This window comes from Sabethes cyaneus, chromosome 2 (genome assembly GCF_943734655.1).
Source record: "Sabethes cyaneus chromosome 2, idSabCyanKW18_F2, whole genome shotgun sequence".
Classification (NCBI taxonomy): Eukaryota; Metazoa; Arthropoda; class Insecta; order Diptera; family Culicidae; genus Sabethes; species Sabethes cyaneus.
In genome coordinates this window covers 132,250,638-132,267,380 of record NC_071354.1, presented here as the reverse complement: position 1 = coordinate 132,267,380, position 16,743 = coordinate 132,250,638, and the positions used below count along the sequence as shown (strand labels likewise).

Genomic DNA, 16,743 nt, shown 5'->3' with positions numbered 1-16,743 from the left:
AAGCATACATAATACATATGGAAATACATGGGAGTTTAGATTATAATCTTTCTTTAGGGTTGAGAAATTAGAATCTTATACTAATGGAAACGTTGAAGTGAAATATTACAGAATACCCTTCATAATAAATTGCACTTTTTGCGAGGACGATTCTTTCTAAAAACTCGGGATATTACGGCATTATATAATTACATCATTGGGATCTCTCACTCATTACGTTAGATCTGCTGCTGCCTGATTCTGACCTCAATTAGTGGTTCTTCAATAAATTCAGAACGACCTTATGATCCAATTAAACGTCTAGTTACTATCCCGTTTGATTGCCGATGATAGCCAAAGCGCAAATATAATGCCCAACAATTGGAAACCTGCTATGGCGAAGCCAACGGCAATGAGAATTACTGCATTTTTGCCAAAGTGATCTTTTAGCTTCATCAGACATCCTTCCTGCAACAAAAAGATACAAGGTTATAAATAGTCAAGATTAATTGATTTCCGGGATTTGGAGCCGTACCTGATAATAACGGTCCATGAACAATGGAAGCGCATTTTTGCAATCATTAGTTTCGGGGTCGATTAAATCCGGCTTGCAGCAACTAGCTGGCATGGTCCTGTTGTTGTTATCATACCAATCTTTTGGACCCTGAACTCCACAGCACATCATCTGCTTATGCACACTGTTCCACGCTGCCATATCGGCACTGTTATGTCTGACAATCGATTTTTCCAGTTGGTTTTCAAGAGCATTCTGAAGGTCTGATTTAAATGCCACGGTTGCAAAAGCTACAGCAACTTCTATTATCAAAACAATCAGTAGAAATACAGCGAAGGCGTTCAGTAGCTTCGGCGATTCCTTGATAGCACCATAACAGCCGAGTGATGCCACGAGGAAAACAAATGTGCCAACAACAATCAATACAACTGGTGGAGCCGTTAGTTTGTCCTCTACAAAATGCTGATAATCGTTTACGTCTAACAATACCAAGATTCCAGCGATCAGGAGAATCAACCCGGACACCTAAAATAAAATATTATTGTATTGTAGACACATAAAAGATTATTGTAGTTTAGGATGAATGGCATCAGGTACTTATTAGTTTCACTACGATCACACAATCGTGAATATCGGTTTGTATTTTTTCTGATACAATCCTTATTACACATTTCGTTGAAACTTCTTGTATACTAAACAAGCAGATTCAACTGTCTAAAGTTTGAATTGTTTTTTTTTTTTTGAAACGATGATTCTACAATTGATGAAAGGACGGTAAGGGAAAGTAATGAAGAAGGATTTTTTTTCGGGAATGAAGGGGAAGGGTAGAAAGGAAGGGGGGGGGAGTAATAGGTAGCTATGCTTTACAAGTTGTCGTTGTGACTCCTATCTTTTGTCCAATGCTGGAAGGTGCATGGGTCGAACCAAGCTGTAATCAGAGATTATAACTGGATTTGAACCCACAACACCTGCCAGGGCGTGTCGCTCACTGGTACCCGTGTACCTTTGAACCACAGAGGCGCTGGACAAAAGAAGTCTGCACAACCCCCCTTATTAACCATAGCGACATGGGTTGGTCTATTTTTAGACACAAATTGTGCCTCTTCCTCCATCTACTGTAGAAACCACCGACCGAGAAGTTTAAATCTAACGTGTTTTTACTTTCAGGACGACGACACTATGCAGGCCCTTAGGGGAACTGTGGGTAAGACGAACAGGTTAAGAAGAACAGCTAATATAATACAGAGAACTTATGATTTATAAAACCTAAATACAGTTTACTTCAGTTCAACATATTGTTTTCAAAAGGAGCTAGTGAAATATTTAACAAAAAATGTTTTTCAATGTGTATTTTGAGTTTTAAAAATGGTCCGAAAAAGTGAACTTTTTTAGTGCTGCGGGTGAAACGGACAATGTGTGGGGGTAAGATGGACAGGTATTGTGAATCGCCACAACTGAGCGCATATTATTATTTTTGACCCTTAACAAATTGAATACGTAAAATATGGTGGTGTAGCGTGCAAAAAATGAAGGGGGCAGTCCACCCCCTCCCACTAGAGGCAGCCAATAGAAAGTTGTTTGGCAGCGGCAATATGAACAAGCATTCCAAAAACTGTTTCATGCCTGGCCGCTGCTGATTTGTTTGAAGTCACGTTTTCCGGTTAAATTTTCATTTATATGCTTGAGATATCACTAAGAAACAAAATCAACAATTTTAATATAATATGTTCACTGACCATCTTACCCACACTAGCAGTTGTCCATTTCACCCCATCATTATACATATTTTTAAAGCGTTCACAATTTTTCATACGCAAATGAAATTACGTATTATTTCAATGCAGACGTTACTTGAAAAGGTATTAAATCGAAAAACTTCATGCTATGGGCAACATTTTAGAATTAAACCACTCAAAAAGCTTAATTCCGACGGAAAAAAAGTTACATCCAAACGCAGAATCATGACCAATTTTTAGTTTTTTTGTACTCTATCAAAATTGGAAAGTTTTAAATGATGATTGAAACGTCCAGACATCATGAGATAGCAAGCTGGTTGGATTCCCATCAAAACATTTACGAATTTTAATGCTTAACTGGTAGAATCAATCACCTGTCCGTCTTACCCACCCTGTTCGTCTTACCCACAGTTCCCCTACGACTTGCAAGGTACTGCGTGTGACGCTGTTCGTCCGAAAGCGTGTTAGTCCGCGTTTTCTCAGCGCGGTTCTTCGGAGAAAGGCTCCGTTCCTATGAAAATTGACCCAACTCGTGACTTTAGTCATGACCTTGAAATGCGGTCAGGCATATATTAATATTTTTTTGAAATGATGGTTCAAAGGTACACGGGTACCAGTGAGCGACACGCCCTGGCAGGTGTTGTGGGTTCAAATCCGGTTATAATCTCTGATTACAGCTTGGTTCGACCCATGCACCTTCCAGCATTGGACAAAAGATAGGAGTCACAACGACAACTTGTAAAGCATAGCTACCTATTACCCCCCCCCCTTCCTTTCTACCCTTCCCCTTCATTCCCGGAAAAAAATCCTTCATTACTTTCCCTTACCGTCCCTTCATCAATTGTAGAATCATCGTTTCAAAAAAAAAAATATTAATATATGCCTGACCGCATTTCAAGGTCATGACTAAAGTCACGAGTTTGGTCAATTTTCATAGGAACGGAGCCTTTCTCCGAAGAACCGCGCTGAGAAAACGCGGACTAACACGCTTTCGGACGAACAGCGTCACACGCAGTACCTTGCAAGTCGTAAGGGCCTGCATGCATTCACTTGTGCATTCCAGTGGAGTGCTTCTCTGCAAATTTCGATCACTCGTTTCCTCAAGGTATGTCCGATCCACTTCCACCTACGTTCACGTTTAATTTCTGTTGCTATCGACCGTTGAAGTCATCGACGATGGAGTTCCTCATTGTATATCCAGTAGTTAGACCACCAGGCTTGAAATAACCGATTAATGAATATCTGCAGTATCTCCGTTGGCTGAGACGCACCACTTTTCATTCATTCATTCATTCATTTATTCATTTACATCATCGGACAACAGGGTCTACATGATAATACTAAAACATTACATACGATCAGTCAAAATTAATAAAATTATAGATACGATTTCTAAAACAGTTACACGTAATACAAAAATCAAACAAATGATACACATTATTGAATATAGCACACATTGCTCGAATTGGTTCATTTTGACCATAAGCCGTCCGATGAAAAGTCAGGCGTATAAAGTTACTGGATCGTAGAGGTCTCGCAGCTGCATTTATATCCACTTGCGCCAAAATGTTGGGTGCGTCTATTTCACCATAAAGCAATTTAGCGATAAATATAGCACGCGTGCAATTTCTTCTATTAGCCAAGGTTTCCATGCTTAATAATCTACAACGACTTTCGTATGGAGGGAGCTCAAACGGGTTAGTCCATGGAAGGAATCGCAATGCTAATCTTATGAACCTTCTTTGTACAGCCTCAATCCTTGTAGACCACGTTGTAGCATAAGGACTCCAAACTACTGCAGCTGTCTCGAGGGTAGACCGAACTAACGAGTAGTAAAGTGATCTCAAACAATAGGGGTCTCGGAAATCCTTCCCAATTCTCATGATGAATCCCAAGTTTTTGTTTGCTTTCGCGACAATGTAGCTATAGTGGCACTGGAAAGTCAATTCGGTATCCAACAACACCCCAAGGTCCTTCACCACTGTTTCACGCTGAATTGGCAGGCTATTAATAGTGTAGCAGTAGGCTAAAGGCGATTTTTTCCTCGTAAACGTAATTACCATACACTTTGCCACGCTAATAGTCAGATGGTTGCACGTGCACCATCCGAAAAACAAATCGACTAACTGTTGAAGCCGCGCGCAGTCCTCCTTCGACCGTACGACGGAAAAGATTTTCAAGTCGTCAGCATACAGAGTTCGACAACCAACTGGAAGCGCCAGGCAGACGTCATTGAAGAAAAGCGAGAATAACAGCGGTCCCAAATTACTGCCTTGCGGTACTCCCGACTTAATCTGGAACTCCTGAGACTTGAAGTCTCCAAGCTTTACTGATAGAAAGCGGTTGGAGAGGAACGATGTTAGCCAGCGTACGAATGAATCAGACGCTCCCAGGCGTCTTAACTTTGCTAAAAGCAGATGATGGTTGACACGATCAAAAGCGGCTTTAATATCAGTGTAAACAGTATCCACTTGAGCTCCTTTTTCAATATTCCGGATGCAGAATGAAGTGAATTCGACCAAATTTGTTTTAATTGAACGCCCAGGATAGAACCCATGCTGATCAGCCGAGATGTAACAAGTAACATTACGCTGTAACACATCAGATATCAGTATTTCAAATACTTTAGAACCAGCGCAAAGTGAGGTGATTCCTCGGTAATTTGAAACATCATTTTTGTTTCCTTTCTTATACACGGGGAAAACGAATGACTTCTTCCAAACTACAGGAAACGTTTCCTCACAAAGAGATCGATTGATTATTTTGCGTAGTGGATACACGAGTGGAATTGCACATTTTTTCAACATGAGAGGGGGAATGCCATCCGGCCCAGGAGTTGCAGACGGCTTCAACTTATTTAAAGCATTCATGACTTCGTTCTCGGAGAAACTAATAATGTTGATACAGCAGAGGTTCTCTGGGACAAGCTTGATGGCATCTTCGATCTCCTCAGTTGATACGTCACTGTCAGTAAAAACACTTGAGAACTGTTGAGCAAATAAACCGCAAGTATCTTCGAGACCGCTAGATGATTGCTCACCAAGAAACATCTTAGCTGGAAGACCACTCTCCTTACGTTTCTCGTTTACGAACGACCAGAACTTTTTAGGGTTTTGCCTTAAGTCGTTTTGCTTTCGCTTAACGTACACTGAGTACAGATGACGGTTATAGTTTCTGTACCGCGAACTTGCGCTAGTAAAGTCTAGCTTAGTGCTGGCATTACGACAGCGAGAGTACCTTTTTAATGCATTGGCTTTTTTGCGTTTGAGAACACGGAGGAGGCAGTTGGACCATGGAGGTTTATGCTTCACTTTAGGCTTGGGGACATACGCATTAAACAGAGAAGTCACAGTTTGGTTGAACAAATTCACTGCTTCATTAATGTCTGTCCCATCAAGGAATGACCAGTCAATTCCTTGCAGGGCAAGATTCAGCCCTCGAAAATCAGCGCGATGAAAATCAAATTCTCTCCCATCTGTCAGTTCGCTGAATCTTGCAAGAGAAGGACACCGCATATTAACAAGCAACGGAGGATGATGTTCGTCGGCGTTTGTTAGGGGTTCAGCTGCTTCAGCTATATCACAGAAATCTATTGCGCTTCCGTTAGCAAAAACAAGATCCAATGTTCGGCCGTAGGCATTGGAAACGTGGTTTATTTGCTCCATGCCCAACACTGTCATTCCATCGACTAATGCTGAGTTAGCTGTAGTATATGCGGAGTATTCAGGATCGACATACAATTTTCCATTATAGGCACGTTTCCACAACAGGCTCGGTTGATTAAAGTCGCCAAAGATAAGATGAAAATCATGCGGTTGTAGATTTTCAGACACTGCTAATGCGGAATTGATATGCTTTTCAATCGCAATGACGGAGCTCGAGACATCAGGAGGAAGATACACGGCGCCAAGGCGGATGGTTCGACAACCTGCAGCAATATCAACCCACAACTGTTCTATCTCACATTCCACATTACTAGAAGTTCTTGAAGAACTGATACGGTTGGAAACGGCAATCAGTACACCACCACCTCTCTTTTTTCCAGTACTTTCCGCGTCACGATCGTTGCGATAGACGTTGTAGCTGGTTCCAAACAACTGCGGCGAGCAAATCTGGTCATTCAGCCAAGTTTCGGTGAGGATAATAACATCGAATTCGGTGTCGCAAACCGAAACAAAAAAGTCATCAACTTTCGTTCGAAGTCCTCTGATGTTTTGGTAAAAAATGATGATTCCGGTGGCGTCTTCGTTCTGCAATACGGGGGTACATGATTGCGGTGCAGCATCGAATGCTTCGGTAGAACATATACCAAAGTTTTTACCTGACAGAGCAGGGTACGCAACTGCATCATTAATCCTACAAATCGGTGAGAAATCTCTATTTCGTTCTCCGGAACTCGTCGATGTTGGTTGCTATGTCGAGTAGTCAATCCTCTGTCGGGCACGTTTCAAGTTCTTCATGTTGAGCGGGCAATCAATACTCCAAGCAGCATGGCAGATATCAACAAGGTTATCGTCAGGAGCGTTTCGTCGTTTATTAAGCTGGTCACAATTAACGCACTTCACAAAATCAGCCGAACATTCCTTGGCATCGTGGGGTCCAGCACACTTGGGACAGCAAAGGGGTTTGCTACATGCGGATGCTTTATGGCCGTATTCCGAACAGTTGAAACATCGGAAGGCTGTTATCGCTTCGACAACCTTGCACAGCTCCCAGCCGATAAGAACACGCTTCATCTTCATCAGCAAATCAAAAGTGCACGGATCGGTTTCCAAAATTACAGACATAGGAGCAGAGGAAAGCGTCGCATTTTTCGAGAATCGAACAAGTTTTAAGATTGCAGAATCGGGAATTTTGTTTTGCTTTCGCAGTTTATCGAGAAGATCAGTTTCATTCATATCATCACAGAAGCCAGAAATTTTCACACGCGGTTTAAGAGCCTTTTGTATTTCGATCCCGTACTTATCAGCCAGTTTTTCGCTAGCAACACAACGCATTTTTTCAGCATCAGCAAACGTGTCACAACGGATGACTACCTCACCATTATCACGGCATCGTACATCCTTAACAGCAAACTGAGCAGGGTCCAGTGTCTGGCGAATATCTTGCTTGGTAGTCTCAGACGTTTGCACTATTTTCGGTTTGAAGAACACGGTTTGCTCCCTTCGTTTTAAGATGTTTGATTTTGGTCTAGGAGATTTATCTACGTTGCACGATTGCGGGTTATCGCTTGGCAATTCTACGCCAGGTGAGATTTTCCTTCGTTTACCCGATCTTAGAACACCACCTTCATCCGCCTGAGAAGCACCCGTCGGCATATTCATATTTTGGCCAGCAGCACGAACATCAGGATTTTTGCGCTTATTACTTGACGCAGCGACACTAGCGTAAGTAGTAGTATTCATCGTTATTGGTTGGGAAATATCAGTAGAAGGAACAGCAGCTAAAATAGCCTCATTAATTGCTTTAGTGAAAACTGGCATACATTGCGACACAAATCCTTTCTGAAATTCATCAAGCTGATTTTTCACGATATGCTCTACCCGATTTTCTTCAGAAACCAAATAATCAGACATCTGATTTATTTTTTCCAACAACTCAGTGCACCGCTGCTGAAGCTCATTCAAAGTGAGTTGTTTTTTGCGGCAGTCGAAACACATATATTTGAGAGAAATATTTTCTCTAATCGCAGTAATACCGGCTGGACTTAAATCGCTACATCTGGCATGACAGATGTGCTCGCAGCCACCGTAGCAATAGACACGGTCACTTTCTGATGGAATTCGATGCGAGCACACACTGCAGAGCACCGTTGTCATTGCGGTGCACTGCCCGGACGGGCTATTGTATAGAAAGAAACAATTGCTGCTGCGGGCTGATAAACAGGTTGATAAAGGTGATCGAAATCAATCTTTCAGCTGCGAAAACTTAGCAAATCAAGTCGATTTTAACGAACGACAATTATCTTCAGCAAGAGCGTTTGCAACCGAACAAACTGATGTATTTTTCGACACATAAAAATCAGTTTTACACGACTTAAACTGTGACTTAAGAACACGAATGCAAATAAAACAGCTATCCGTACGCGCTATATAATTGTTTTCACATGCATACAACCACACTAATTTAATGTTTTAGTTGAAAATTCTGGGTTTCGTATCTAGAGCGATCTGGTTTGAACGCAAAATGTTTCGCAGGCTTGCAAATCCACGTCTGGCCTTTCTGATCTGTGTGGCTATATCAGTCTTGATACCACCATCGGGCGTTGTCTGGCTACCAACATATTGAAAGGCGTCCACCTGCTCAACTTGTTGTTCCGCTGTAGTGAAGTTAGTGGGGTTGTCAGTGTTCAATACCATAGACTTAGTTTTTGCTACATTGACTGTGAGGGACCTACTGCCTGGGAGCTCTCGGAGAGATCATTTATCTTGCTCTGCATATCGTTTCGGCGTTGTGCAAGCAAGACAACGTCGTCGGTTAGGTCGAAGTCATTTAGCGGAATCCAAGGCAATCCTCGATATAGACTACTGCCAATTGCTCCTACTAATCCATAATGATGAGAAACAGAATCGGTGATAAGTTGCAGCCCATTTTTACGCCAGCAGTAACCCTTGTAGGATCGGACAAGCCGCCGTTGTGCAAAACCTTGCACGAGAACACCTCGTACTGAGCCTCGATAAGATGGACTACTTACACAGAACAGAAGTGGAAGTCCGAACGGCGATCAAAACTGGTAACAGAGACATTTTTGTTTTTCTTTTTCTTTGGGAAGGTTTTCGCATAGAAGCGAATAACAGCAATATAAGCAGAACGCTCGCTCCCAATCGCATAGCAGCTTTCACATGCTTTCGTGTGCATTCGTATGCGTTCGTGCGTTTTCGTGGAAAAAAGTGACTCGCTTCCGCCAGGTTCGCTAGTATCTGTAGAAAGCAGCATGTACGTGTTTGGATTTCTACTTCCATTTCTGTTCTGTGCTACTTAGCTTATCAAATTCATCCAGCGCCTCAGAGTTGACGCGATCAATTCGGCGAACTGATGGCGTCAAACACTGCTGGTTTTGTTGGTCTCTGACATTTGAAACTCGGAAAAGTTGTTCAAAATGGTCATCAAAACCATCAAAATGGTCAATAGGTAACGTAGGTCTTGCGGGTGCGTCCTTGAAAGATTTTGTAGCGCGTTTCGGACAACCTTATGCTGCGCTGATACGATTCGGGAAATGTGCAATTTTTCATAGGGGTACCATACAATTGAACTCGAGAACGGATCTTACTAATGAGCAGTAGCTTTATTTCAAATGCTAGATTTGGCGAGGTAAATCTTCAAATTATTTGTGTAGATCAGCCGTTTGGTAGAATCAGAGAGACATAATTAAAGACGAGAGTGAATAGAAGAGGTCTTAAATTGCTTCCTTGAGGAATAGCACACTACGGAGTGAATGTTGTTAATTCAGCTGATCCAGACGACAAAATTTGGCATACAGTATTTCATGGTTCACTGAGTCAAAAGCAGCTTTGATATCTGTATATATCGCATTAATTTGCATAGTACTGTCCATATTGCTTATGCAGAAGAAAATAAATTCACAGAGGTTCGACTCTACAGAACACTTGTGGAAGAACCCGTATTGAGAAAACGTCATGTTCTGCGGGATTGGGATTTGAACTCGGGTCCTCGGCGTGAGAGGCGTGAATGCTAACCACTACGCCGGGACTGACCCCTCAAAAATTACTTTATTTAGTATGATCTCGAAGCATTTCGATCCAGCGGAGAGCGTGTTATCCCACAATAATTGAAAATATCTGTTTTGTCTCCTGTTTTGTATATTGGTGTCATCCGTCTGGCCGTCTGGTAGAAGATAACTTTAACTTCACGAGTGCCGTAACAACCATCAAAGCACTGACACCGAAAACATCCATGTCATGAACATCGACGGTAGCTTGGCGAATGGCGTTGCAAGTATCCGGGTCATGGAGGATTGCGGTTGAGTTGAATACAGTCTCGAAATGTGATGCGGACGCACTTCACATTTTTCCATGTCAGTAAATGCGAACTACTGCCGATTTTAGCAACGGTGTACTCGACTCGTTTGCTCAAATTGGTGTTTAGAGAACTGGTTCTTATGTCGACAGTATTTCTTGAGCATTTTCGAACGTTGTCGTTTCAAATATCTCAATCGCGCAGGTGGTAGACCAAGGTGGTTTTTTGGGAAGTCTGATCTGCGATACTACCTCAAAAAAACAGGGACGCAGTCAAAGCAATATTGTGCCTTGCAGCAATTTTACGAGTCCTACACAAATCCTTATTTTAATAATAATTATCAAGTACTTACCAAAAACATTGAAAATATGCTTGTCAGGCAAGGAGTGGTACGGTGGAGAGACAATAACAAAAAACTGGTGGCTCAGATTACTAAATTGTAAGGATGTGTGGGACACGCAGAAAATAACCACGCTAACAATTTTCGCGTGGGAGTCTAAAAAAGTGGAAGCTCCGCAATAGCAGTATCATCAGCAATTCTTCAACAACAAGTCCTCTGGTTTGGCTATCAATTCAGAGGCACCAGACAAAGGTTTGAAGAAAATTTTAATCCCGTTTCTACAAAAATATCATGCAGATGGACAATACGTGTTTTGGCCGAACAGAGCAAAAACATAATCGTTCCTGAATACCCATTCGATCCCATTTTTACCCAAAAACCGTGACCGAAAAATTTGTCTCAGTGCGCCTAATCGAAGATTTCTTCGGGATTTTGAGTTCCCTGGTGTACAAAAATAATTGGACAGCCACACATTGCAAACAGTTGATTGGTAGAATCAAGAGATGCATTCACAAAGTTGACATGACGGCCGTACAACGCTCCTATTTCGACGTCAAACGAAAGCTTCACCGAACAACCGATTACGGACCGTTTTCAAATGTACACTTTTTTTTCAACAATGGATAAGGTATTTTTAATTTCGGTAAATCGAATCTTCTTGATGTATCTTTGCCTTTTTTTGACAGCTTGAGAAAAAAATTCCAAAATTTTAGTTGCCACCCGTTAGACTATAGGTTTAAAATTATATTAAACTGTGCTTAATTTTCTGTAATGCCACTCTATTTGATTTATATCAATAAAATTCTCCTAAATAATTTAAATTACATGTATTCCTAGGAGCGGAGTTCTTAAGTGAATTTCTTCACCAGATTCAGATGGTACACCTTGTCACTCGGTTGATTAAATCAAAAAATACTGAAATTTTCTGATCTTACAAAGCTTTATGCTTAGAGAAGAACATGTAATTTCAAAATTTTATTTGATAATGTAACTGCAAAAAAGCATGCGGATGCCAAAACAGAGCAATAAAAACATTGCAACGTGATATGTTTTGCGTCTGTCATTACAGATCCTTTGAAATGATTAATAAATATTATGTCATTTATCTTATCAAATAGATATTCGAGAATTCAGTGCAAAAATTTATTATCTGAAGCACTGGGATTTTCGTCCAAATACATATTTCTCTTTTCAGCCTTCATTCTGCCTTTTATGTTAGCAAACATATAGCAGTAATTTTAATTGTGAAAAATTAAAACACTACATGTAAATTGTGTCGTCTGTCTGCATTATTAACTTATATGAATAAACCCTTTGATAATATATATCGTCTGTCCTACTTACAACGATGGTCAAGGCACCACAAATAAATTCAGTTTTCTCTGGCCCTCATAACCGTCGAATCATAATCATTTTCTTTTCATGAAGGACATTGCCACGCTCGCAGTCCGATTCCTATCTTAACCTGTAATTATTCTGATATTGTGATGCGGGGGTGAGAGCGGATTCAGGCACTAATTCTTAATGCAGTGAAAGCCCCCGCCAGAACCACTAGAACCACTGCTGTTTCTGGAAATAGGTGATGGTAATAAAAAGACGGCGCGTGGCGTCACATACTTTTGGACGAAATTTCCCTACAGTCGTATGATAATCATTAATTGAATTGCTTGTTGTTTGTCTTTTGGGTCAACAAACGGTCAACACGCAGGTTCTTAATAAACATAAAAATGGGGCTTACACGACATGTTACTGCTCATTTTGACCAATTTCTGAAGACTTTAGTGAACAACTATAGAAAAATTATATAGATTAAATTACGTAAATTTGATTTTCGATTAAGGCCTATGGAGGCGTCATCTTTATTAAAAATAATCACACCTAATAAATGCTACATTTACTCTCTGTTTATATATGTTTATATACAGCTTATATATATAAAATTCAATTTAACTTAAAAATAATAGGAATAGTAGCTTACCGCAAATATAAGATTGAAGACAAAGAGCAAATATTTTATCGTGGTAGTTCCACAGCTGCCTAACCGGGCTCGTATATTATCCATCAATAATGATCTCATTTTAACAACGCGTAAATGCTGCGCTTGGTATTTGCACAATAATTATACTTTCACTTGATTGAAAATCAGGACTATAGTTTTGAACAAACACAGCCAATCTCGCGGGACCACTTTCCAACCGACAAATTCTTTCAACTACTTGAACGAGACTGAATCAATGTTGGCGTGCAGTCATTTGAATATACCAGTTTTTCATTATGTACGCCAGAGGTTTTTCCATGTAAGTTTTCCTGCCGAGTTCAACACCTAGCATGTCCTGAAAACGGAAAAACTCACCACCTACCCCCAGCACCCCGCTATACAGTAGAACGACTGGTCAAGTGAAACGGCCACATGTTGTGCCACATTTCAATCCATTGCCCAAGCGATCCTCAAACGACAAGCCACGCAATAACCGCTTCCCAACATCGGCGGTCAGTGCTTTCATCGTCAAGGAAAATTCCGCGCTACGTTTTACTTGGAGAAGCACAATGATGTCGGTAGAGCCGATTCTATTTACTTTTGATCTATATTCGTGCCAGGGTACATAGCCAGGTACTAGTGCTAATGGCATTTTATACCTAACCGAATGTTATAGTTTGTATTCTGGCATGATATCCTAAAAAGCATTCAATCAGGCGATCTTTCACTTATACATAAATAATAAATTGTTTAAATAGGCATTTTCAAAAATATTGAAACACGCGCAGTAAGCGGCTTTTATTAGGTTGCCATTAGACTGCCAAAATTATATCGGCTTAGTTTTGAGAGTAAATCTGTTTTTGGTTTTAGTCCATTAATATTTGCCAAAATGTTTTAAAGAAGAGTGTTATATGTCGTTAGGGAGATATTAACAATACCTATACGTAAAGAGTTACCAAATATTTATCAAATTTATCCCAGAAAAATATAAGAATTATAATTATTTCTGTAAAAGTAAAATTAAAATTGAATGGAAGAAATATTGTCGCAAAAAAGAAAACAAAATTCATTCTATTTGAATGCACCGAAAAAAAACCGAAAAAAACTCGAAAATAGTTCAACAAAATTCCAATCAAATTTGTTCTGACAATTTTGTAACAACTCCCAAGTGAGCTGCTACCCCGACAAACTTCAGCAGCACGAGACCCGGACTTCGTTGCAAGGTCGGCGCGCTACTGGGCAAACTGGAGGGATTTTGCGATACTAGAATTACACTAAAACGGCCAACTTTTTTATTTAAGTGTGTTTATTGTGCGGTGTAGTGTTTCCAATGGGTTGGGTTCACGGTACGTACCACGCTGCTCCTCTGCTTTTCGACTGTGACGGTGACTGAATTGACCGGCGAGCGCTCGCTGATCCTCGGTGCGGCTACGGGCGTCTCCAATACCGGCTGGCAAAATGGCGTCGACGACGGAATGGGCGATCTGGAAAGGCGTTCCAGGCAAGTATTCTCCCAGGCGCTTCCTTCTTTGACTAAAATCGGCTGGCGACGGACGATACCGACTTTTGCCAGACCGAGAAGGGAATCCTCCTTTATGTTTAGGGCCAATGCCCGAGGGTTGATGTCCTCCTTGGCAGTTATAATCGCGGACGATCAGAGGACGAAACGCTGGTCCTTTACGGGTTAGGCGTAGGCAACCGTCAAGTTGCCTAGGCCGAAACGAGTGCAGAGTGCCTTCGGTTGCTCGCAAGCTCCCGGGAATGCGATCGCCAATCGCAATAAACGGTATCAAGGAAAAGTATATGAAATATACCAAAAGGTCCTATACGTGGGTGGGAAATTTACCCTTTTAGTGTAATCTTCGGGCTTATATAAGTTATTTCTCCCTTTTTGTTACCTGAATGACTGTCTCGGTTTGAAATCTTTTTATAAACCGTTAAATTTGGCACTTTGGCACTAATTCAAATTTTTCGCACTACTGAAGCACTCGCTCGCCTGATTCGAAATGGCCGTTGGCACATTCTTGAGAACGGCCCAAAGGTTCTTTTCACTTGATTTGGCGGTTTGTCGACCGCATTGTATTTTGTGCCGTTACCCATTAGCCCATCGGTGTTGTGGAATGTGTTTGAACTGTGTTGAGCGTTTAGTACAGGATTCAAAATAGGTGGGCGTTTATCATAATCATGCATAACAAATTTAAAAAATTATTTAATCATACTGTAACAATCGGTTACAATTTTTTCATGACGCATTCGGCAAAGAAAACAAATTCTTTTCTAAATCAATTTGAATATGACGTACAAACTCAGTTTTGTGGCACCACAAACACTCGTTTGACAATAATCGCAATTTATCAACTTGGAGCTAGCCTCTACCAGTGACAGGTTCGGCACGCTCTTTTCGGTTCGATTTTTCTCTTTTTACTGCGCCTCAATCAAGCAGAATTTGAAAAAGTGATATATGGAGCATTTGCAGAGGAAGTAATTGCCTACAATATTGCAGAAGAAAGTATAGTTTTATTTTCTGTATTTACGATACGCTAAGGCTGCATCAATGTTGGTAACCAAAGAGCACTGTTTTTGCTACCAACGGGGTAGCAGCATTATAGCACCTTACACTTCTTTTTTCAATTTCTGCTTGTGGATGAGATGCGCTAATCAAAATAGCAAAATCGAAGCGAAAAGAGCGAGCGAAGCCAGGACAGGACTTTGTGTGTGTAAAGAGTTCATGTAAATAAGCAACTTTGCATACTTAGCTTTCCAAAATTGCTCTAACCTAACTTTTGGAGAGGGCGCAATTTTTTTCAACGTAGGACTACGTCTTTGTTTTCTATACTGGGACTGGGTAGCACTTTGTGAAAATAGAAGTGTAACGTTTGAATAAAAGATTTCAAATGGTTATAACTAGGGGAAGGGCGGTAAAGACGGACACCTTAAGGTTAAGCCTCAATATCTACTCAAATATAACTGTACTGATCGCAATCTTCATGCAATCTGAACCTTTAAGTCTCTGTCTAATACAGTTACAACGGGTGCTAGAACATTTCTTCCAAAATTTATACTTTTTTTGAATATTATAAACATCTATATATATAAAAATGAAATGCTGTTCGTGTGTCCGGTATAGACTCGCAAACCGCTCGACGGATTTTGATGAAACTTGGCATATACATTGCGTATGATATGAGGAATGTTGTTAGCATGGTTTTGTTCAATTTCTGTATGTGGAAGTTTTAAAAATTACGAAAATACTGCATGTGGAACAAACTGCATTTCAATCGCATACATTCACTACTGTCGAAAAAGCAAAAACATCAAAGCAATCTCATGTCAACACCAATTAATTTGTTGAATTTTACAAACCTAAAATCAAAGCTTTTGCAGCATTGTCTGTATTTTACAAAACTTAACATAATATTTTAACACTATGCCACCAAAAAGGACTAATCTTGGTAGACAAACAAGGGAAAGAGAACGTAGAGGGATTAAGAGAAGAGCTGAAAGTGTTGAGCAGCGAGCGGAGAGAAACGAAGGCAACGGTATAGACTCGCAAACCGTTCGACGGATTTTGATGAAACTTGGCATACGCATTACGTCTGATGTGAGGAATGTTGTTGGCATGGTTTGAGACCCCCTTCTAGAGGCGGGAGGCTCCCATACAAATGAAACATAAATTTCTGCATAACTCGACTGTTAAACAAGCAAATGGCATCAAATTTGGCATGTGGGACTTTCTAGGGGCAGGATTTTTTTCTGTGGTGATTTGAGACCCCTCCTCTTTTAGAAGGGGGGGCTCCCATACAAATGAAACACAAATTTCTTCATAAACCGTCTGTTAATCAAGCAAATGGCACCAAATTTGACATGTGGGGCTTTCTAGAGACAGGATTTTTTCTATGGTGGTTTGAGACCCCTCCCCTTTTAGAAGGGGGGCTCCCATACAAATGAAACAAAAATTTCCTCATAACTCGACTGTTAATCAAGCAAATGGAACAAATTTAACATGTGGGGGTTTCTAGAGACAGAATTTTTTTCTAAGGCGGATTAAGACCCCTCTTCCCTCTGGAAGGGGGAGATCCCATACAAATGAAACACGAATTTCTGCATAACTCGACTGTTAATCAAGCAAATGGAACCGAATGTGGCATATGGGGGTTTTTGGACGCAAGTTTTTTTTCTACCGTTTTTTGTGACCCTTTCCCCATCTAGAAGAGGGGGG

General features: G+C 40.8%; 1 protein-coding gene across 1 annotated transcript; it reads right to left on the bottom strand.

Annotated features, from left to right (window-relative positions):
- Positions 1-300: 300 nt before the first annotated feature.
- LOC128737346 (tetraspanin-6) lies at positions 301-12,623 on the bottom strand. Its single transcript, XM_053831966.1, has 3 exons — positions 12,525-12,623; positions 515-1,018; positions 301-447 (listed from the first exon to the last, which is right to left on the bottom strand). Exons 1-3 carry the CDS (start codon positions 12,621-12,623, stop codon positions 301-303), a joined length of 750 nt encoding a protein of 249 aa, XP_053687941.1.
- Positions 12,624-16,743: the final 4,120 nt, after the last annotated feature.